General features: G+C 39.4%; 1 protein-coding gene across 8 annotated transcripts in view; it reads right to left on the bottom strand.

The window, feature by feature from the left end:
* Positions 1–21,625, bottom strand: part of FAR1 (fatty acyl-CoA reductase 1) — a 63,144-nt gene extending 41,519 nt beyond the window's left edge. The window contains exons 1-3 of one of the 8 annotated variants that reach the window (XM_063641962.1): positions 21,445–21,615; positions 19,367–19,454; positions 1,656–1,837 (exon numbers count right to left, since the gene is read on the bottom strand). In XM_063641962.1, the coding sequence (XP_063498032.1) occupies positions 1,656–1,834 (179 nt within the window). In that variant the 5' untranslated portion in view covers positions 1,835–1,837; positions 19,367–19,454; positions 21,445–21,615. Of the gene's footprint in view, positions 1–1,655 lie in introns of all 8 variants that reach the window. The other 7 variants (XM_063641964.1, XM_055282358.2, XM_055282360.2 and 4 more) reach the window with 7 other exon arrangements.
* Between the last annotated feature and the right edge of the window lie 1,799 nt (positions 21,626–23,424).

The raw sequence follows: 23,424 nt of genomic DNA on the forward strand, positions 1-23,424 counted from the left end.
GTTGTTTTATATTATGTGAATCTCATCTCAATAAATTATTTTTTAAAAAATCATCAAGAATTGGAAAAGGATAGAAAACATATATAAGACCTCTATTCTAAAACCTACTAAATACTGACAAATTAAACAACACCTAAATAAGTGGAGACATATACTATATTCCTAGATTGGAAGACTGAAGATGTCAATTTACCATCCTTAGAGTCAATATAATCCCAATCAAAATCTACGCTGTTTTTTTTCATATGGAAACTGAGATTTTAAAATGTTTATGGAAACACAAAGGGCCAAGATTAGCCAAGACAAACATAAATAACAAAGATGGAGAACTTACATTACCATATATTGAGATGTATTATAAAGCTACAGGAATGTGGTATTGGGACAAGAAGAGAATGGTGCAGAGTCATTATCCATACAGAAAAAATGAAATTTTGAACTCTATCTCACACTATACACAGAAATTCAGATAAACTGGAGATCTAAATGTGAAAGGTAAAACAATTATGTTTCTACAAGATTATAGAGGAGGACCATTTCCATGACTTTCATGCAGTCATTTCTTAAATAGAACATAAAAAGGAAAACATTGCTAAAGGGGACAAAACTAAAATTAAGTTTATCCCAAGACATTAACAATAAAAAGAAGAGGCAAACCAGAGTAAAAGATATTTGTAATATATATATAATGAAAACATTAATATCTAGAATACATAAATATGTAAATTCCAAATCAGTAAGAGATAAACCAATAGAAAAATGGGAAAGGCTTGAACAAACAAGAAAAGAAAGTATACAAATGGGCATTACCAAAGAGGATCAGGCCAGGCATGGTGGTTCACACCTGTAATCCCAGCACTTTAGGAGGCTGAGGCAGACGGATTACCTGAGGTCAGGAGTTCGGAGACCAGCCTGGCCAAAATGGTGAAATCCCATCTCTACTAAAAATACAAAAATTAGTCGGTTGTGGTGGCACACGCCTTTAATCCCCACTACTTGGGAGGCTGAGGCAGGAGAACTGCTTGAGCCCAGGAGACGGAGGTTGCAGTGAGCCAAGATCCTGCCACTGCACTCCAGCCTGGCCGACAGAGCAAGACTCTGTCTCAAAAAAAAAAAAAAAAAAAAAAAAGAGATCGAAATGATAGCACACGAAAAGGGGCTCAACTTCATTAGTTATCAAGTTAAAACCCCTATGTGATCCCACTACACTGACCCTCAGAATAACGGTGCACAATAACTGGAACTCTCATCTTACTGCTGGAGAAAGTACAGGTTGATATAATACTTAGGAAAGATGGTACTACCTGCTAAAGCTGAACATTCACATATCATAAGACCTAGCAATTCCACTCTTAATTATATACCCAATAAAAATGAGTACATATGTTCATCAAAAGAACAAGCAAGTATGGTTATAACAGCACCATTTCTGTTGGCCCAAAATAAAACCCAAGTGTTCATCAACAATATAACATATACAGTGTGGTATATGCATATGATGAAATATTTAAAAACAATAAAAATGAAGGAACGATCGCTAAAACACAATGTAGACTGATCTCACAAAGGGAGCACTGAGCTGGTAAGGCCAGGTAAAAAAGTATGTACTACTATATGATGCCATTTATATAAAGTTCAAACTAGGCAAAACTTACCTATGGCCAAAAGTCTTGCAGGGAAGAAGAGGGAGTGACCAGAAGGTAACATGAAGGAGACTTCTGGGATACTGGTCGTGTTCTATTCTTGATCTGGGAGGCTGACTTTTTAAAAATTCATCAAGCTGTCCACTTAGAATATATGGACTTTCTGAATTTATTGTATTTCGATAAAACATTTACTTTGAAAAATAAAAACAAACAGGGTGATCATACGTCCTAGTTTGCCTGAAAAAAGCCTGGTTTATACATGCTGCTCCCACTTAATTTTGATTAATTTCTCAGAAGTGTCTCAGTTTGCACAATAAATTATATGGTTACCTTCATTATAATCTACTTCAGGTTTGAGACTATTTCAAGATTTCAGTGACAAAAAGCCTAATTAAAACTACAGAGCATTGAAGTTCAAATGAATGGTCCCAGCAACTCTGAAGGCTGAGGGAGAGGTGATCGCTTGAGCCCAGGAGTTCAAGGTCAGCCTGGGCAACACAGAAGACCCCATCTCTTAAAAAAATTAATAAATAAAATGGTTTGATGTCAATAACCTCATATGGGAGATATGAAGAATAATTCTGCATCAATATACTTCCTAACGAGTAGGTATTAATGACAATTACATACTCAATATATATTAAATAGTATACTGAGAACATACCTAGAACAACTAATTCTTTGAGCTTTTTTTCTTATGTAAAAATTTATTCAACAAATATTTATTAAGGACCTACTAGGTACCAGGCACCAGAAAGTTTTCCATAGGTGTACATATGCATGTAAGACAGGGAAAGATATTAAGCAGTTTTCCCTCTAACAATTGAGAAATTACAGCCTGTGATTAGTTCAACCCTAAAAAAAAACCAAAATGATGTACTTCCTTCAGTTATCAAGATATCTGCCCTACCAAAGCCTAAACAGCTAATCTGTCACCACCAAATAGCAGAAAATTTTTACCAAACTTAATTCTCTTCAAGCCTAACAGAATAAAGATTGCTTGCTAAGAGAGTTGTAGAGTGAAGCGGCTTCTTTCAAAGCTATTAACAAGTGATTTTATACTACTATAATGACTTAACGCAGTTTTCCTCCTAGGGAAAAAAAAACAATTCCCACAACTTAGCATAATGCCACCAAAAACTTTACAAGCACCAAATATTTTTAAACCCTGCCTCTGGCTCAAAGGAAAGCTGCACTAATTTGAAAAGAAATGTATTCTTGGCTTCCCCATCCAACCAAAACACTTCACCCTACAAACTTATTGGCAAAGCCAATAAAAATGAGAGTTCTTTTAAGAGAAGTTCAGACTTGTCCTATCTTCCACAGTCCTGCCAGAGTGGCCAGAAGCAACTAGAAAAGCAAAAGCCATGAAAGGAATGCTGACAATCCTTCCAGAGCATGCTGTTCAGATTCCTGCTACATCTACAAGCGCCTATCATCTGTTGAGAAGTAGCTGCACCACTGCTATATGAGAAAAGCTGCAGCATTAGCATTCCCACACACTTGGGGAAGGGGACGACAGGACTGTGAAAGGTGATTTACATTTATTTTCACTGTTCTTGAGCTGCTTTAGGAAATATCACCTAGCAGTCGTAGCTAGCTATTTTGTTCAAAACACACCATATCTTTTGACTCAAGTTAAAGAAGCAGAAATCTTTCTGAAGATCAGCAAAATGCTGAGTACCATATATCACCATTATTTTCAAGGAATTCACTTAGGCTTACTTACAAAGTGGGTTTTCCTAGTGGCTGTAAAAAAATATTATCACATATTTGCATTTATAAGTGCATTAAGAGAAACATATTACAAAGCTACTTAAGATATATTTACTTGCTAGGAGTTCAAGTCCAAACTCTGCCACTTAGCAGCTATGAGATCCTAAGATAAAGCTACTACTCTGAACCTGTTTCCTCATTTGCAAAAGAACACGCGGGTCTCATGGGCCAAAAGAGCCTGAAATGACCACAAATGGAGAATCACAGAGAACTTCTAAGGTAACACCCCACTCAATATAAACCTGCACTTCTGTAACATGATTGTATTCTCTTAATAAATGCCCTAATATTAATGGAAGGCTAATCATGTTGTTTCATTAATTTTAGAAACTTCTGGGTAATTAAAGACAAGATCCTCTCATTTCCAACTTTTAATATAAGAGTTTTTTAAATAGATAAAGCAATTAAAAGGAGAGACTGCAGTATTCCAATAATCAGAAAAGTGTAAAGCTGGTCCGAAGATAGTGAGTTACCACAACTGATTGTTCACAGTTACAGATTGACTCTTTGTTCTACTTGTTCCCTTCTTCTCACTATCGCACCTGACTAGTCATTTTTTAAAAAGCACAAAAAATTATTTTTTTTTAAAAAGGCAGCTTTTTGGTGCCAAGAAATGAGAACTCCTTTTTCTGTATTAGAATTTAAAACAACTCAAATTAATTAAAACTTTTAACATAATATTAGCTGATTATTTCGGATACTTGCTAAGCAGTAAGACAAATACGAACAAATACATAAGAAGTGGGGTATGGGGAAAGGAAATGAGAGGAAATTCCATAGGCCAGCCAGGTAGAATAAGAATGAAGTTTTAAAGAAGACTCACCAGTGATGAGAAAAATACATAGTTAAGGGAAGAAATGGAAAGAAAAATTTATTTAGCACAAACTGTCTCTCTCTCATGCCTTCAGATACTATTTTCCAAAAGTCTCCTTAATAACTTTTCTTGCCTAAGGTCCCTCAGCACGTCTATACGGGTAGGGTGAAATTGGAACCAAATCTTCTAACTAAATCCCACTTTTAGAGAAGGCACATAAAGTTTCTACTTGTCCTTCAGCGAGATCAAGGCATCATGTCATGAATGAGAATTGAGTGCACAGCACTAGAAGAGAAGTTCAGAGAAAGTGAAGGGGTTAAAATAGATGATCTGGAAGGTCCTACCCAGTTCTAAAGTTGTATGACTCACGACAGGAGGAAACAACAGCAGTCTCCACTACAAGGCCTCAGCTTTTACTAACTGCATACAATGGACAAAAATCTGCTCCACAGAAAATTTTAACATATGAAATTAGACAAACTCTTGCTAAGAATCCTTAAAAATTCCACATCATTGCATTAAAAGTTGATGGGCCAAACCAGCAACTCAGAATAGAAATTTTACTGTTAAAAAATTCAGGCTCTCTCTTCCTTTCTCCACCATCATTGTGTGTGCTCGACTTGGCTTCTCACCATGTCTTCTCACAAGAGTTTCCGGATTAAGCATTTCCTGGCCAAGAAACAAAAGCAAAAAATTGTCCTATTCCCAGTGGATTTAGATGAAAACTGGTAATAAAATCAGGTACAACTCCAAAAGGAGACACTGGAGAAGAACCAGACTGGGTCTATAAAGAATTGCACATGAGATGGCACACATACTTACGCTATGTCAAGGTCACGACCATGTTACCGTATCAAGCTGAAAATGTCACCACTATCTGGACAGTTGGACATGTCTTATTGGGAATATATTTTTTCTCTCTGTATGTGCTATGAAGGTGCCAGTTGGCTGGGTTCAATAATAAATATGTGAGACCTTGCATTTCAAAAAACAAAAAAAATCAGGTAGTTAAAATCTAAAGGCAATTAGACTTTACCAGGATTTCCCTGAGGGCCATGTCCAGAGGCAGCCAAAACAAGAGGGAGAAAAAACAAGTGGTCTACTGTCAACCTTAGAACACTACTCAGAAGACCATCTTCTAGGTGGATTTAATTATTGACACTATCAATTTGAATAAAAAGACATCATTTTCAGGTAAGACGCACATATCAAAGATCAGTGACTTTATTTCCAACGCCACCCTACCTGACCCACAGAGAGATGTTACCTAGATAGAATCTTTTATTGATATATTAGAAATAAAAAAACCCCAAGGCAGTAGAGTTAATAAGGTAAGGTAGAAAACAAGAAGCTTTGGGGTCTTGCTTAAGAATAATAATACATTCAAACATGTTTCTACAAATACCTATACCAAGGTAATCCTATGGATCACTTCAGTTTGAAAATATACATTGTAACTTAAACGCCTTAAACTTAAATGGTCGCCATGTTCACAAAGCAATAAAGTACACAGACTAGTGAGCTATTAGGAAACTAAATGTTTAGTGAAAACATTTTCAATACTGAATGAAGTGGGGCCCAGCTTATAAACTCTCCTTCCTAAATAAGGTAGGCCCTTTATAGAAACAAGCCTTTCAGATAACCCGGTGCCAAGACACAGTAGAAATCCCTGGGACTCCGAGTCTAGCAGGTTTAGGTTAGAATCTGAACTCACCTATTTATCGTGTTGTTGAGCTTGCTTACCTGTTTGGGTCTGCAGTTTCTTTATCTTTAAAATACAGATAAAACACCCAACCCACCCAACTCTACCTTACAGCATTTTTGTGAAGATAAACACAAAAGACTGGGCACACAATTACATTTCCTTATGCATCTTCCCTTTATTTCTATGGTAATGATTCTCAGTATGGTCCTTCAGCTGTCAGTCTGATCTGTAATATTTCAGAAATAGTCTAAAAATTTTTAATGTGATGCTCAACCTGTATTTTCCTTCTTTTACTAATCTTTATTACTTAAATTCATTCCATTTCTTTATTAGATGGAAAATGTATTAAAAACATTAGATAGTTACTTATGTATGAAACAAATAATTAACAGGACTCTAACAGGATGGATTTCCTGGATGGAATGTAAAAAATTATTTTCCCTCTCGAGATAATGTTGATCTTGGAAATGGATGTACCTTCTTCTATCTCCTGCGAGATACACCTCATTCACAATGTTCACCATGTTCACAAAGCAATAAAGTACATGGAATATACAAATATAGTACAATACCCAATATAGTACTGCAGTCAAGTCTAGACTGGCTCTACTTGTATGCATCTTTCTGTATCATCATTTATTGTACAAACCCAGTAACTCACAACAAGTGTATTTGTAAGGACTCTTAGTTCCATGTTTTAGCTGCTACATATTTATTTAGGGAAACTAAGTACTGCAATGGAAAATCTCAAATTGAATATCTAACTATTAAATCCAACTACCTAAAAATTTCTACCACCTATAGCTATACCTGGAAGTCTGGCCCATTTATGTGTTTTTTCTATTAAAATTGGCTCTTCTGTGCCTTCTGCAAGTAAACAAATTCAAAGTCAAAACCTACCAATGAAGCTAAGCACAGCTGTTCACGCCTGTGATCCCAGCACTTTGGGAGCCCAGGCAGGAGGACCACTTGAGGCCAGGAGTTCAAGACCAGCCTGGGCAACATCATTAGACCCCATCTCTATGAAAAATTGTTTAAAAAAACAAAAAACTTACCAATGGAGAGACAGTTTTGAGCAAATGGACAAATAACAAAATATTAGTATTTAATCTGTGTTTTTATTTTTTTACTCCCAATCAGGTGCAATTCCTGTGTTTAACACAGCTATATCTTTGTCATTAATTCTTTTTTTTTTTTTTGAGACGGAGTCTTGTTCTGTCGGCCAGGCTGGAGTGCAGTGGCGTGATCTCGGCTCACTGCAACCTCCGCCTCCCAGGTTCAAGCAATTCTCCTGCCTCAACCACCCAAGTAGCTGGGATTACAGGCACCCACCACCACGTCCAGCTAATTTTTGTACTGTTAATAGAGACGGGGTTTCACCATGTTGGCCAGGCTGGTCTCGAACTCCTGACCTCAAAAAATCCACCTGCCTCAGCCTCCCACCCAAAGTGCTGGGCTTACAGGCGTGAGCCACCACTCCCGGCTGTCATTATTTAATTAATTCTGCTTATCTCATTATCTTATCCCTTTCAGCTGGAAGACCACATGGTAGGAGTACTGAAAGAAATTCAAGCAGCAGATAGAAAGTTATGTTAAATAATCTTTTAATATTCATTAGATTGCCTGAGTTTAAAAGTAAAAGAAAAAATAACTTCAAATGTCCTTTAAAAGGGGGAACTGGCCGAGAGCAGTGGCTCATGCCTATAATCCCAGCACTGTGGGAGGCCAAGGTGGGCAGATTGCTTGAGCCCGTGAGTTTGAGACCAGCCTTGGCAACAAGGCAAAACCCCATCTTGAAAAAAAAAATACAAAACTAATCCAGGCATAGTGGTGCACACCTGTGATTCTAGCTACTTGGAAGGCTGAGGTGGAAGGATCACTTGAGCCCAGGAGGTTGGGACTACAGTTAGCCATAACTGCGCCACTGCACTCCAGCCTAGGTGACAGAGTGAGACCCTGCCTCAAAAGTAAAAAACTAAAAAAGTAAAAAGGATAATCAACTAAGAAACAGTCTAAACCAGGAGCTGGCAAAGGTTTCTGTAAAGGGCCAATTAACAAGTATTTTCCACTTTGTGAACCATACAATCTCAGCAACAACTTCTCAGCTCTGCCACTGTACCAGAAAAGCAGCCATGGATAATAAATAAATGAATGGGTGTGGCTGTGTTCCAATAAAACTTTAAAAAAACAGGAAGACAGTTTGCAGGCCATAGTTTGCCAACCTCTGTTTTAAACAATGATTTCCAATATTCCACAAACATTCAGAAAAATGAAGTATAAATGAGAAAGACATCAATGGGAAAGCAGTACAGTCTAAATATTCGTTATCTATGATTTCACTACTACTATTGTTACTGCCACACTGTAAAATGGGCAATAAATGCTTGTTTGATACAATAATATCTTCGTAAACAAAACAACACATTAATGCCAGGCTTCAGAAATATAGATATGCCAGAGGCTGAATGCAAAAGGACGACATGACCTATAGCCTTTTTCAACATATATATTTTTTAAAATTTGTATTTCTAAAAGGAAAGCCCATTAAAGATATGCAAGGATGAGGCTTGGGCTGTATTATTTTGCAGAAAAGACTACAAGTGAAGAAGAACACATAACATAATCCTGTCACAAACTCAGAGAAACTCTTGCCCACTACTTTGTTCAAAAACTTCATACAATAATAAAAAAAAAAGCACAGAATTTAAAAGTACGGATGGGAAAGTAGTATTGGAGTATTCTGGCTACCTATCACTACGTAACAAAACCACTCTAAAACTTAGTGTTTTAAAACAACCACCATTTTATTTTCTTCCACAATTTTTATGAGTTAGGAATTTGTAAAGGGCTCAGCTAAGCAATTCTGGCTGAAAGGTTCTAACTCCGGACTTTAGCCTCTTCAATTTTCCCCATGAGATAGTTTGGGCTTCCTTATAGCATGGGGACCTCAGAATAGTCAGATGCTTACAAAGCTGCTAATGGCTTAAAGACCAGTATTCTTGTGAGCTAGGCAAAAGCTCTCTTGCCTTTTCTGACCTAGCCTTGGAAGTCATACAGTGTAATTTTCTGCCACATTCTATTGGCTACAAATGATTTACAAGACTGCCCAAATTCAAGGGACTTAAATCCCACCTCAGAATGAGAGAACAGTTACAGTCTGTACAAGCTCACACACATGCGATGGAAAATATTGTTGCAACCATCCTTAGAAAATACAGTCTGTCACAAACAGCATCAAGTAAAGTAACTGCCTGTTACTCTTAAGACTGCCAACCACCAACCCATGTTGGACCTATTTCACAGGACTATGGTACAACGAAGAGTTGTTTCTTACTACCTATTTTTTTAGCCACTCAAAACCCATTTTAAAAATATGGACTCATGGACCTCACACTTTGAAATATTCTGTCTACCCAATAACCTCATCTACTGAACAAGAATTTCACATTCCCATGTTCAATTAACTTTCCCATGTTCAACTAACTATGAACTCCTGAACCTGGCTTTAGCTGAACTAAGGAGCAAAGTTCTGCAGCATTACCATCTGGAGTTGACACACCTCTAGTCAAAAGCAAGACAACTTGTTTTACAGAAGTTAGACTATGAAGAAGCCTGGAGCTAAGTATATCCATTAAGATTTTCTGATAGATTCCCATCTGAAGCATTGAAAACCAATGATCCAGTGTTTTTTCTACTATATTTTGGTAACTGCAATCATCACTTAACGTTTTGATTAAGACTGCTATGGTTTAGATATGGTTTGTTTGGTCCCACCAAGTCTCATGTTGAAATTTGATTCCCAATGTTGGAGGTGGGGCCTGGTGGGAGGTGTTTGGGTCATGCAGGCAGATTCCTCATTAATGGCTTGATGCCACTAAGCGTTCTCACTCCTAGTGAGAAATGACTCAGTTCTCAGCCACAAGAACTGGCTGTTGAAAAAAGCCTGGCAGCTCTTCCTTTCTCTCTTGCTTCCTCTCTCACTGTGTGATGCGTGCTCCCCTTCACCTTACACCAGGAGTGGAAGCCTCCTGAAGCCCTCACCAGAAGCAGATCCTGATGCCGTGCTTCTTGTACAGCCTGCAAAACTGTGAGCCAAATAAACCTCTTTATAAATTACCCAGCTTCAGGTATTCCTTTATATCAATACAAATGGACTAAGACAGACTCAACATGAAAGAAAACATCCTCTGAGCCAGGCACAGTGGCACACAACTGTGTGCCCAGCTACTTGGGAGGCTGAGGCAGAAGAATTGCATGAGGCGAAGAGTTTGAGTCCAGCCCATGCAACAGGGTGAGAACCTATCTCAAAAAAGAAAACCTCACCTGAAAGAAATCTATAAGCAACAAAAAAAGAGCCAAAATGCAAACCCAAAGTGAACAAACTATTTAGTGTAGTCAAGCTCATAATAACAGTGGGTTCCTTTTTCCTTTTTCAAAAATTAAGGCTTATTGAGCATTTTCCACAAATAAAGATCAGCTGTAGCATCCTGGTTAACATTTCTTTTTTCAATAAAAGATGCTAGTGTCCAACCCTGTGGTAAGTACCCATTGAAGTAGATATAATGGCCACTCTGTCTGCCTACACAAGCACTGATTTACCAATATTTAACTGTCTATATCCTATTTTCCCCAATACTTTCCCCCTAAGGCACTTCTCGGTAGTAAGGAATCTAAAGACGTTCATTAGTTCTTAGGCCACTATACAACTGTTTCATATAATGATGCTGTTCCATAAGCATGGCACTTTGACAAGAGTTAAAATGCTTCTAGGATCTTACTATCCTGGGAAATGTTACACATTGAGAAAAATAAGATTCAGAATTCCTCTGAGTGATGTAAAAATCAAACATAAAGACACCTTTAAAAAGTCAAATTCTACTCTATCAGAGAGGAAATGTACGTTTTGTAGCACTAAAATTATCTGCAATCAGAAAACAAATTTTTCAATAATATACATTTTCCTTTGTTTCTGTTTCTGTCCTTAAGGCCAGAGCCAGTAGGGTAACTTCTCTACTACAAAGCCTACAGAAGGTGGGCTGTGTTCTTGTTAACACACAGCTTGAGAACACTGAATAATAAACAGGAAGAAGCACCCAAAATAACAAAAAAGTAAATAGTTCTAAAGTTAAGTTACTGAAATTGGAGGGGGAAAAAAACAGTCTGCTGCTTGCAAAAACATGTATTCAATTTCCTTCTAGGGGAAGAAAACAGTTTTTTTAAACAAAGTAATTCCCGTAAGTCATACATGACTCTTTTTTTAGGTAAACTATTGTGCTTGATCACTTTTTACCTTAATAATAATGTTTTCATATTAAGACATGAAATTTTTATCCTAATACTTTCAGACTCAGAGAAGTGAAACACAGTATTCCAAGATACAAAGATATACTAATATTTTAAGTGTACTACCAAAGACAGAGCTTTTCAAACTTTCATAACAGAATTGCAATATCTTTTTTGCTAAAAAAATTTATAAAATTTGACTTCACAATATACCTAAAGATCTTATATAAAATATTTCAAATTGCTGAGTAAAACTGATGTTATAGAAAAAGGTACCATATTTACCCTGAACACTACATATACACTACATACAGCTTCACCCAAAATTAACAAAGGTAAATTATGTATGCTTCATATATATGCTGTATTTTCTTTCTATTTTTCTTGTGTCACTTTCTTATTCCTGCCTTCTGAATCTGTTCTCAAGGCTGAACCTAAAAACAGTCCTCCAAGGCAGCATTTGTGGTAAATGGCGCTAAGAAACTATATGCTTTATCCCAAGCAGATTAAAGATGTATATTAGCATATCAAAGATTACAAATGTCCTGAGGTAAAAAAACAAAAACAAAAACAAAAAAACCCACTAAATTCTATCTAAGCCCTGCTCTTCATAAATTTCCCAACACAGCTAGGGAAACAATGCTCATGAGAAGCTCAAGGATTACTAAACCAGCCTTCAAAAGTAATGATCTTCCAAGAAAGGGCCAAGCCTCCTGGTGACTACAAATGATTTAGAAAGCATGACCTTCGTGGCCATGCCTGTAACCCCAGCACTTTGGGAGGCCGAGGCGGGTGGATCACAAGGTCAGGAGATCGAGACCATCCTGGCTAACATGGTGAAACCCCGTCTCTACTAAAAATACAAAAAATTAGCTGGGCATGGTGGTGGGTGCCTGTAGTCCCAGCTACTCAGGAGGCTGAGGCAGGAGAATGGCGTGAACCCGGGAGGCGGAGCTTGCAGTGAGCGGAGATAGCACCACTGCACTCCAGCCTGGGCGACACAGCGAGAGTCAGTCTCAAAAAAAAAAAAAAAAAAGAAAACATGACCTTCCTTTAATCCATAAAGCTACTTATGAATAAACTATTAAGCTACTTATCAAGAGTTGCAAAAATGAAGACTTTACTAGAATGTACCAAAAACTTCAATTTGTATTCTACTAGTATATCCAGTTGCTGCAACTGGTAATGCTGCAAGCTCCCACCACATATGCATACTCAAAATGTAGAAGTCGGTAACTTTCAAGAGGGGCACTTGCCATCAGTGAAACTGTGTTGTCTTTAATTGGTCTTCGTTTTCAATTGTCATTATTCTTGCCTTTTAATTAAATTACCATTAGGTTTGGCTCATCATTATCAATTTAGTTTTTGGTTATTTTATTATAACTGTAGAGAATACACTGATACAATTCCATCACTAGGATTTGAGGCCTGCAGTTTTCTAATTAGTCTAGACTTTATGACAAGTATATTTTTTGTGATTCAATTAGGAACCATCCATATAGCTCTTCCCCAAAAATGCTTATACCTTGACAATTGTTATTATTCCATTAGAAAGTAGAAATTATTGAGCTAAAGAATGACTCAGCTAAAAGGCTAGGACTAAAAAAGCTTGACAGGCACTGTTCTAACGGTCCTCACTCTGGCTATGTCGCTAATGTACGGGGCAAGTCTTAGCCCCAGCCAGCTTTTCCACATGAACCAAATGTGGCAAAAGAACTCAGAATCAGGATCAGCCATGTAAGTAGTAACTTCTTTGAACCTGGATGTCAATGATCCTTCCAGTGTCTAGTTTTGAGTAGGGAAAAAACAGCTTTTAGGAATGTATTTAAATGACTAAATCCCATAACAAACTCTCTTCTCAAAAATCTTTTCCTAGTTTATTTTTAAAACTTTGCCAAGTTCATAGACACAGCTTGCAACTAAATGCTGTTAGGCAAAGATCACTCCAGAAAGGTATAAAAAAGCATGAGGAATATGTTTTAAGAATTGTGGATTCTTAATATCTGTTTCCAGCTGTGGAATGGAATTAAGCTCCTAAAACACGCCTACCCTAATAAATCTTGTAACTATGGGTTATTATGTTAAAGATGGAAGGAGTATATGATGGCAAAGTAAAAACATTATGGTATAACATTTCAGGGAATTCTTAGCCAATTTACCAATAATTTAGTTACCATGCTAAAAATCCTAGTGTTAATATACTTCCTTCTCCAAATACTGAGATCCAGAATGAAATGACAAACAAAATAAATAAGCACAATAGACTTACCAAAAATCAGGTAATGAGAAACAACGCTGTTGGGATTGCCATAACCAACAGACCTTAGGCAAGTCAACCTCTCTGATCACTCTTTAAATTCACTGAAGGAGAGGCCAGATCACTGATTGTTAAAATCTCTTCTGGCTTTCACAGTCTGTATTTTTATTACTATGTATTGGAATAAGTTGTTTCCTACTAGTAGATTAGGTACTTGAAAAATTATTAACTCCAACAGGTCACAAGGGTATCACTTTAAAGCAATTCACCTAATATTCACTGAACTTCAAACAGTCTGTGCACAGCTCTGCAGGGTCAAATGTCCCATTACCAGCTAATTCACCTGTTCCTATCTCCTGAGAATTCTGCTTATGCTAATAATCATTATGATAATTACATTTTAATTACAATCCACAACTTTTTAAAACCACCTATTTCTAAGAAACTCATTTAGGGCCATTCCTCAAACTAAGTGAACGATGAGCACTTGTATCTCAGGGCTCCACTGAGAATCAATCCTTTGTCAGCCAAAAACAGTTTCTAAGCTCCTGCATTACTTCCGGTTGTTTCAACACAGATGTGAACCTCAAAATACTTTACAGATCCTTTCCTCCACAGATCTTAACTGCCTAAGGACACAGTAAGTCAAGGTTTTTACTTCTGGGGTAAAAAAGGCATTTATGCATTTATTCATTCGTATGTCATATATTCTACTTCCTGTTAATCCAGGATGGACAGGAGCCATAAATAAAGTACCACGCGCTTATTCCAAAATCTTTAGTGAAATAATTCCTATTTATTAAATTGGCTACAGCTTGTTTTTTCCCCAAGAATTCAATTAAGAATTAGTCTAATTTTTTAATTAGGCATTTGCAACAATAAGCTTTATCATTTTATCACTCTTAATAATTAAAAACACTTGTTTGTAAAAGGCAAGCAGAACACACAGAAAGATAATTGAGTTGAATTTTAGCAGTATGCTTTCTGCCTACACATTAAAGAATAAATTATTAAGCCAGAATCCACAGGCCCCCCAAGGATATTTGAATGTACATTTTTCTGATGAGATAGCACAACACTTTGAGGAGATGCTCAGAGAAGTTCATGACCTTTGACAAGCAATTTCTGCATTAGGGAATATACTTTAAGATTTTATTCTCAGAATACTTCAAAATAAGCTATAATGATAACAATTCCCTAAATTCAAGGATTTCTCATGAATTATCATGCCAACATTTCTGGAAAAAATTTCATGTAAGACAAGAATGATCTAAACTAGACATTTCAAACTAATCTTAAAATTGTCAAATAGTTAACATTTAAGTTAAACACACACACACACAACTGCACACCAAAGCTGATGGCACAAACCCACAAACATTCTAACAAGAATGGATCCATTAATACATGTGGTATTAAGATATTTAGAAGGCTTTTTAACAGAATGTGCCAAAAAATTAACCACGAACAGTGATATATTCACAAAGTAGTGTGTCCTAATTTCTACTACAGCAATTGGCTTTGTTCAAGTTCTGATATAACATCTACACTAAGCCAATTACATGTTGTAGTAGTCTAAAAGATAAAGATAGAGAGATATAGATTTAGACATAACTTATTCTATGAAGCCAAAATTAGATTTTCTAACTGCATGCTTTATCCATGTGATTACCCTCACCTTATCCCTGAATGTTCTCTCTATTGCCACTTGTTTAAGTTCTACTTTCATTCTAAAATAATGTCAGTTCCCACTTCAGAGTCTCTACCACCAATTTTGGCACATGATCCAGTGTTGCTACATTCTGTTTCACATATGTACATAGTTTCTTCAATTATATTATCCCTGCCCTACAGTAGCTTACTATATCTAATTTCTCGTGCCCAGAACAGTATAATGCTCAAGTCTCAAAATATATTTATATGAACAAATTTGCACCTCACTTGGATTAACATGTCTATTATTATACTTATCACACTGCATGGTAACAACTGGTAAAAAAAAAAAAAAAAAAAAAAAGTCTAGGGATTTGCTTCAAAATAAGGAAGTGGATGGAGGTATGGATGAAGCAAGACTGACCACAAGTTGGTAACTCTTAAAGTTGGTGATGTGTGTATTATTGCTGTCAGTTTTCCATAATACAAAGTTTAGAAGTTTGCCTCTCCTACTAGTAAGAGGGCTTCTTAAAGACAAGTTCAAGAGTTTTCTTCTTTGTACATCTATCCAATACAGAGCAGACGAATTGAACTTTACTAAACACGTTTCATTCTTTAGGTAGAACTACTTTTCAATGAAACGTCAACATCTTTTTGACGGTACTTTATTTAAAATATTTTTCATTAAGTCAAGTAAAACATATATTCACTCATTCATTATTTTCTGGGTCCCTACTTCCTAAGATATGCTGTCCTGGTACATGTAGGATACCAAAAATAATTTATCCTCTCTAATAAATTATGAAGGGAAAGAAGGAAGATGAAAAGAAAATATTGTAAAATGCAGTAATACAGTTTTTAAGAAAGGCATCTAGGGCATCTATGTTTTTAATTAGAAAGAAGGCATACAACCTATTCAAGGAAGACGGGCTTAAAATTTCTCCTCCCCCTCCATTTTACAGATGAGGAAACTAAAGCCCATAGAGGGGAAGTGACTTGCCTAGCAAGTTACACAAGTAGCTAACAAAACCAAAATTAAAGCTCAGATCTGCTGATTCACAGTTCAATTTGAATTTTCTTTCTTTCTCTCTCTCTCTCTCTTTTTTTTTTTTTGAGATGGAGTGTCGCTCTGTTGTCCCGGCTGGAGTGCAGTGGCACTATCTTGGCTCACTGCAACCTCTGCCTCCCAGGTTCAAGCAATTCTTCTGCCTCAGCCTCCCGAGTAGCTGGGACTACAGGAAGGCGCCACCACGCCCGGCTAATTTTTGTATTTTTACTAGATGGGGTTTTCACCATATTGGCCAGGCTGGTTTCGAACTCCTGACTTCATGATCCGCCCACCTCGGCCTCCCAAAGTGCTGGGAATACAGGCGTGAGCCAACGCACCCGGCCCAATTTGAATTTTCTACATCATAATGCTTTTCTCTATACTGTAATGTTAACTAATGAAAGAGAATGAGTTATTTTATTGGTAGTATGTATTTCAATTATTTATTAAATCATATTTTAATAAATAATAGGATAAGATGGGGAAGCCTGGGAAGAAAAAGTGCACAACAAATTGGTAAGATACTTATGTCTGAAAACTATAGGCATATGCCACGCTTCAATTTTGAGATATATTTAAGATATAGTAACCATTTCACAAACATTTTGAAGTAAATACAGACAATATACATCTTCAAAAAATTCTAAAATATGAAAACATACATCTCTAAAGCAAGAAAATATAAGGTATCCTATAAGACACTAAAAAATCACTATCATTTATTTAGAGGCAGTGTCACAGAGCACAAACACTCAGAGCAAGAGTCTCATCTTCCAAGGTAACAAATAGTTACTAAATACCTAAGGCTTGTGGCATTTTTTTTCAATTGAAGGTATAAATCAGTCCTCCTTGCTATTAGTTTCACAAGCATGAGTTTTGGAGTTAGACAAACAAAGGTCTGAATCCCAGCTCTGTCACTTAGCTCTCCAACCTTGGAAAGTTACTAACTTCTCTGAGTCTCACTCTCCTCATGTGTAATATGGTATTCACATTTTAGAGAATTATATGAGAATCAAATGTGGTAATTTATTGAAGGATTATGATACAGTGCCTAGATGAAATAGGAATCACATTAATATCGTTTCCTCTCAGAATCCCTATGGGCTAAGTGAAATTAAACTAAAAGCTAGACGAATTCACGCAACTCTTTCCTCTCTGTTTAGGAGACTGTAATAAGTCTGTACTGATCCTAGGGCAAATCCTACTAGTTTGGGAATCATTCTTTGAATAAGAAAAGCTTATTTTCTTGACGTCTGTCTCCACTCTTCAAATTGAGAACCGAAAACAATGGTGAATTTATAAGTGTTTAAGTTGATCAGCTATACCTAAATCCAGCACTTCCATTTTGTCTTACTGAACTGAAACTCCAAGCCTGTTACGAACCCATTAATGAGAGGAACTATAGAACCAATGTGTAGGAAGAAGAAGGATATAAAGCCAAAAGAAGCAGTTAAAATGACACAATTCTATCAGTGGTTTGTTGGGTTTTTTTAAACCTTAAATTCATGTATTAAACTCTAAGGAAACAAATGTTCAGGAAAACAAAGACTGTATCTCCACCATTCAGGGTGTGTTAGTAACTGGATCCTTCAGGTTAAGCAAATACCACCTTTCAGTACATACAGTTTCAGTTTCCATCAGTGACAATCCAGTCATTTCCAAGATGGGAACACACCTACCAAAGTGGCTCTTACGGAGTAAGGACTGAAATAAGACTATCTTCTCTCCTACCCCAAGTTCAGACTAGCCTACCCACATTTTCCCGAGTATTAGCTCATTTCAGTTGAATGCTTGTCCCCACTAATTATAAAAATAAAGCTCACTTTTTTTTTTTTTTTAAGACAGGGTCTCACTTTGTCACTTGGGCTGGAGTACAGTGGCGTGATAAAGGTTCACTGCAGCCTCAACCTCCCGGGCTCCCACCTCAGCCCCTCAAGTAGCTGGGATTACAGGTGTGCACACCACCTTGCCCAACTAATTTTTTTTGGGGGGGGGGTAGAAAAGGGGTTTTGCCATGTTGCCCAGGCTGCTCTTGACCTCTTGAGCTCAGGTGGTCTGCCTGCTAATTTTTTTAAATTTGAAAAAACACTAAAAAGTGCAAGCATTTTAAAGCATCCATGATCTTTCCAGCCAAAGATTAAAACATTACAAGGGGCCATACCATCATCTTTCCTATGAATCTGACTATAACTGTGAAAATATTTAAATTTGCATAGAGTACCTGCCACTAAACACAATTAACTACCAGCCCAAACATTAATATCTTCATTCCAGCTTTCTTGTGACTAAATTCACATTACTTTTTTACTTACTTAACTCAATGGTTTCTTCTCAATCGTTCTGAGTCTCTCAGCTATATATTTTGTTGCTAATCACCATCTCTTTAAAACTCTATCCCAGGTTTCTCTAAATAGTGTATTCCTCACTAGCTACAGAAATCTCTCCAACTAATCTTTTTCTTTCTTCACTGGCTCTTCTTACATAAACTGACAATCTCTAGAAAATAGATGAGGTCTGACCTGAATTTTCTTGTCAATGTTGAACACCCAGCACTTAGTACAGTGCCTGGCATCAAGCAGATGCTCAATTAACATTTACTGACTGATTCTGCCTATCCTGACCTGTCCACTCCTAGCTGTGTGCCATTGGGCAAGTTATATCTCTCTGAGTCTTACCTCCCTCAACTATAAAATACAGATAATCAGAAGATGAGATAATATTTGGAAGGTTCAAAACAATGTCTGCCACAAAGTAGCACCCAATAAATTTTGCTATTATTATCAATATACTCTAGCACAGGACTCAAAAATGTTTCCGATTTATGATATATGGTTGACTGTTAAACCTACCTCTCAATAACCTTACTTTCACTTCATTCTCCTATAACTATCAAATAATATTTTTATGCTCTTTCCTTTATTACCTATCTCCAATCCATTATCAACTGTTAATTTTCTCTCCTAACATAAAAAATTATTTATCAGCTAAGCTGCAACATAGACTTGGTTGATTTCCAAACCCCTAAATCTTCATTCGAATCTTCAATTATCCTTAAAAACCATTTTTAATTTGTCACTCTTGTCCACAGTTGCTTACACCAAGCACAAACTACTGGAATGTCATCCTCATGTCTTGTAATAACCCACATCCCAACTTCTAGTTCACATGATGGCTCAAAACTCACCTCTTTCAGGAAACCTTCCCCGATTCACTCTACACCACTCAGATTACTTCTCTACTGCAAGTCGCGTCAGCACTTAGGTATTGTTATACTAAGGGCAAATGTGATCACAGTAAATAGTATCACTAAGAAATCGCTTTCACAAAATTGTTTCTAGATCATACATAATGGTCCATTAGTTAAAATGCTTTGCTGATCTGGTTAACAAGCAAACATGTTACACAGCAAATGCTCTCTTTGGCTTCTGTCCTTGACTCAACTCTTCACAAACCTTTTGTCCTACCCTCAGAAACTCTATCTCCCATTTAAATACACTGGAAATATGGTAGTGGGCCACCTTCTTTTCTACTACCTCTTCTCTGACCTCAGTCTCTGCCTCTAGCCTCTATCCACATCCCATAAATAAAAATTCCAAAAGCTTCAAACAGAATAGCAGTGATGCATACATACCATGTCTTTCCTGAGTGGAAAAAAAAAAACAAAAAACCGAATCTACTTAGCTACAAAATTCTTCACAACGGTGATAAATTTCCCAACAAGCCTAATACATAATCAAACTCCAGAAAATTTATGTGGAATTTTTATGGATAAACTTATGGAATAATTTTGGCCAGCGCGGTGGCTAACGTCTGTAATCCCAGCACTTTGGGAGGCTGAGGCGGATGGATCACTTAAAGTCAGGGGTTCGAGACCAGCCTGGCCAATGTGGTGAAACCCCCGCCTCTACTAAAAATATAAAAATTAGCCGGGGCGGTGGCATGTGTCTGTAGTGTCAACTACCTGAGAGGCTGAGGCAAGAGCTGATCACTTGAACCCAGCAGGTGGAGGTTGCAGTGAGCCAAGATCGCGTCACTGCACTCCAGCCAGGGCAATAAAGCGAGACTCTGTCTCACACACACACACAAATTTATAAAATAAAAATAAATAAAAAACAAAAATTATAAAACAATTTTATGGAAAATGTATGGAATAACAGGGCCTGGGTGGGGTGGCTCACCCCTGTAATCTCAAGCCTTTGAGAGGCCACGGTGGGAAGATCTCTTGGGCCGAGGAGTTTGAGGCTGGAACGAGCTATGATCTCGCCACTGCACGCTAGCCTGGGCGACAGCAAACCCTGTCTCTGTTTACTTTTTTAATTAATTTGAAAAAAAGACATCGGGATTGTATTTATACGTTAATTCTCACTTGTGTTACTGTAAGAGATCTTGCATCATTTTTATGCTATATTACACATGCCCAACATGACAGCTGAGAAACTCCCCTGGAGGGCAGATTTTCTGAGAGTATCTTCTGATGTCGTCTTTAAACCAACACTTTTTTAATATGAAGAATTAAGGGATTCCTGACTGCCATCCAGTCAAAAGCAAACAATATGTATGCCATTACTTCGGAGGGAGTGAGTTTTTGTGCTGCTGAGGCAAAACGAGATGAACTGTCACAGGGATGGCAGGAGGGGTGGAGTGTAGGAGGAGGATCAGCCCCAGTAGTGAGAATTAAAAACACTTGAGTATTTGGCCCTCCACTAGCAGTAAATTAACCTTCAAACCTGACCAAGACACTACCTGAGACCCTCCACTCTCTGACACTGCAGAATCAGACAACTGTTCTTGCTCAACTACTCATAAAAGATTCACAACCTTCACCTACCACACATAAATCTACCGCGTTTGCTGCTTGTATACTTTGTCCTAACAAACCAACTAATGCCTTCTAGTCCAACAGCCTCCCGTCCACACCTCACATAAAACCTTCTCTCAGCCACCTTTCGGTTTCAGTAGGTGCCTCTTACTCCAGATCCACGTGTCCCAGTTCTCCAGAGACCTTCACCTTCAAACCCCAAGCCCTTCCTCCCTTCACTCCCAGGTGATCTCCCCACAAGCCCTATCAATCCTTACTTCTAAGAGGCCAACCACACTCCCCGGCCCGCGCCTTCTCCCTGAGCACCCTTTTCTGAGCATCACCTATTTCCCACCAGTTTCTTCCTCCCCAGACCCGGAATCCTGCAGTCACTAGGCCTCACTTTGCCGCTACCCTCCCGCGAGCACGCGGAGCCCGCTGCTCCGTTAACCACCCCGCCCCACCTTCGCCACCTCCACGCGGCCTCCCACCCCAGGCGGCCCCCCGGGCTCCGCGGCTGCAAACCAGGCCCCACCGTACGTCCCCCTCGCCGTCCCGGCCCTGTGAAGGGCGGCGGCGGGGCCAAGAGGCGCAGAGACCACCCCGGGTGAGGCGGGCGCCCTCACTTCTGGGCGTACCCGGACGGAGGCGGAGGCGGGGGCGGGGGCGGGACGCCAGGTCGGCGCCCCCGCCTCGGCCCGGCCTGCAGCCCGGGCTCCCGCAGCCGCTGCCCGACCCAGGCGAGGAGGAGCCCGCAGCCCAGCCCGGCCGCTCCCGCTGGCGCACCCGCTTCTCAACTAGACGCAGAGGCTCAGGCTTCGCTCTCCCACTGGCCGTCCAGCAATAGCTGCGCCGCCGCCGCCGTCGCGCTCTCTTCACTCGCTTTTCCACTGCCCCCGACCGGCTGCTGAAGAACGGACGGGCAGTGGCACGCCCATTGGCTGAGGCCCGCACTCGCGTCAGCCGGCCGCGACCGCACCTCGCGATATGACTGGCTGGCGCGGCGCCTCTTTTCGACATCCGCTTCTGATTGGCTCTCGCGCACACCCTTACCCGGAGGACCACTCATCCTCCTCCCTGCTTTAGCCTCCCACCCCCAACCCGGTTTCCCTGCGGGCGGGAGTGGGGCGGGAGCGGACGCCAGCGGAACGCGAACGGCCAATGGGGCGCGGAGAGAGGGCCGGGAGGTGGGCCCTGCGGCCAGGAGGCTCGCAGGGGAATGCTCAGCCAATGGGCCCGCGCCCCACATCCCGAGTCCTGGAGCGCCCCCGCCGGCTGCTGGCGTCCTGTCGGGTCGCGCCCAGGGCCACGCCCGGCTGTCCGTCGCGCGGGAGGGGCGCCAACTCCCAAGGTTGGGAGCACGCGGTTGAGGCCCGCGCGGGAGACAGCGGGGCTGCCATTGTGGCGTGCTTAGCGCTATTATGGTGGGGCCCGGGGGCCCTCCGGCCATTGCTGGGCGTGAGGGATCCGTTCGGAGAACTACCAGCTTGGCGGGTGTGGCCCGGGTCGGTGAGAGCGGAGAGCTCTATGGACCCTTGGATCCTCCACGGGTTTCGCCCAGCCCCAAGGGACTGTGGGCCCATTCATTCCACCTTCCACTTCCTCCAAACTAATTCCCTACGAAACTTACTGATAGTGACAGGAGTTAGAATAACGTTTACTTCTGAGGGGTGGGGCATGAGGGAACCTATGGAAAGCTGGAAATATTCCGGGCTGTGCACACATGGAAAAATTCATCCAGCTGGACACTTAATAGTATTACCGTACTCATACGGCTCATTTTTAAAAAATAATAAAAGGATCATGAGAATTCTATAATAATATTACCACAACCTTTGGGCTCCGTGAGACTCCATTGTATAAACAGTCCGCATTAGGATTTAGCTGTCATTCAAAACATGCAAGCCATAAGAAGGAAAAAAAGGATTTGTGAGAAGCAAAAATGAGTGAACGCTCTTGGCACGGTGAATAGCATGCACAGGTTGGTATTTAGGGATGGGCCAGGATGGCTCAGAGTGATTTTTCTGTGGGGATTTAGAGCTTGTTTCAGTGCCTGGCCCTGTTAGTAGCTAAAAACAGTCATAGTGCTGCATCCAGTTGGACACTACAAAAGCTCACTGAACTGCCTACTTTGTGGCAGATGTTAAGTTCTGGCTCAGGAAACCAATCTGAATGCCATGGCTTCTGCCTCGATGAGCTCACAGTCTTGCAGCAAGTACTGTCATTTCTGGAGGAGGGCACAGAACACAAAGCTAACACACTTGCTTACCCTCAGGGATGTCGCATTCCCCTACTTTAGGCAAGACAGTGTGCGCCTGGAAACCCATCCAGTCCAAAAGCCAGATTCATAAATAGCCAGGATCAGGTGAAACACTTCTTAGAAGTGGGTCAAAATATTCTCCCAAAACAAACGTAAGAACTATGGACCAAATTCTAACTGTAAA

Source organism: Symphalangus syndactylus, chromosome 6, assembly GCF_028878055.3.
Source record: "Symphalangus syndactylus isolate Jambi chromosome 6, NHGRI_mSymSyn1-v2.1_pri, whole genome shotgun sequence".
In the NCBI taxonomy this organism is placed as follows: Eukaryota; Metazoa; Chordata; class Mammalia; order Primates; family Hylobatidae; genus Symphalangus; species Symphalangus syndactylus.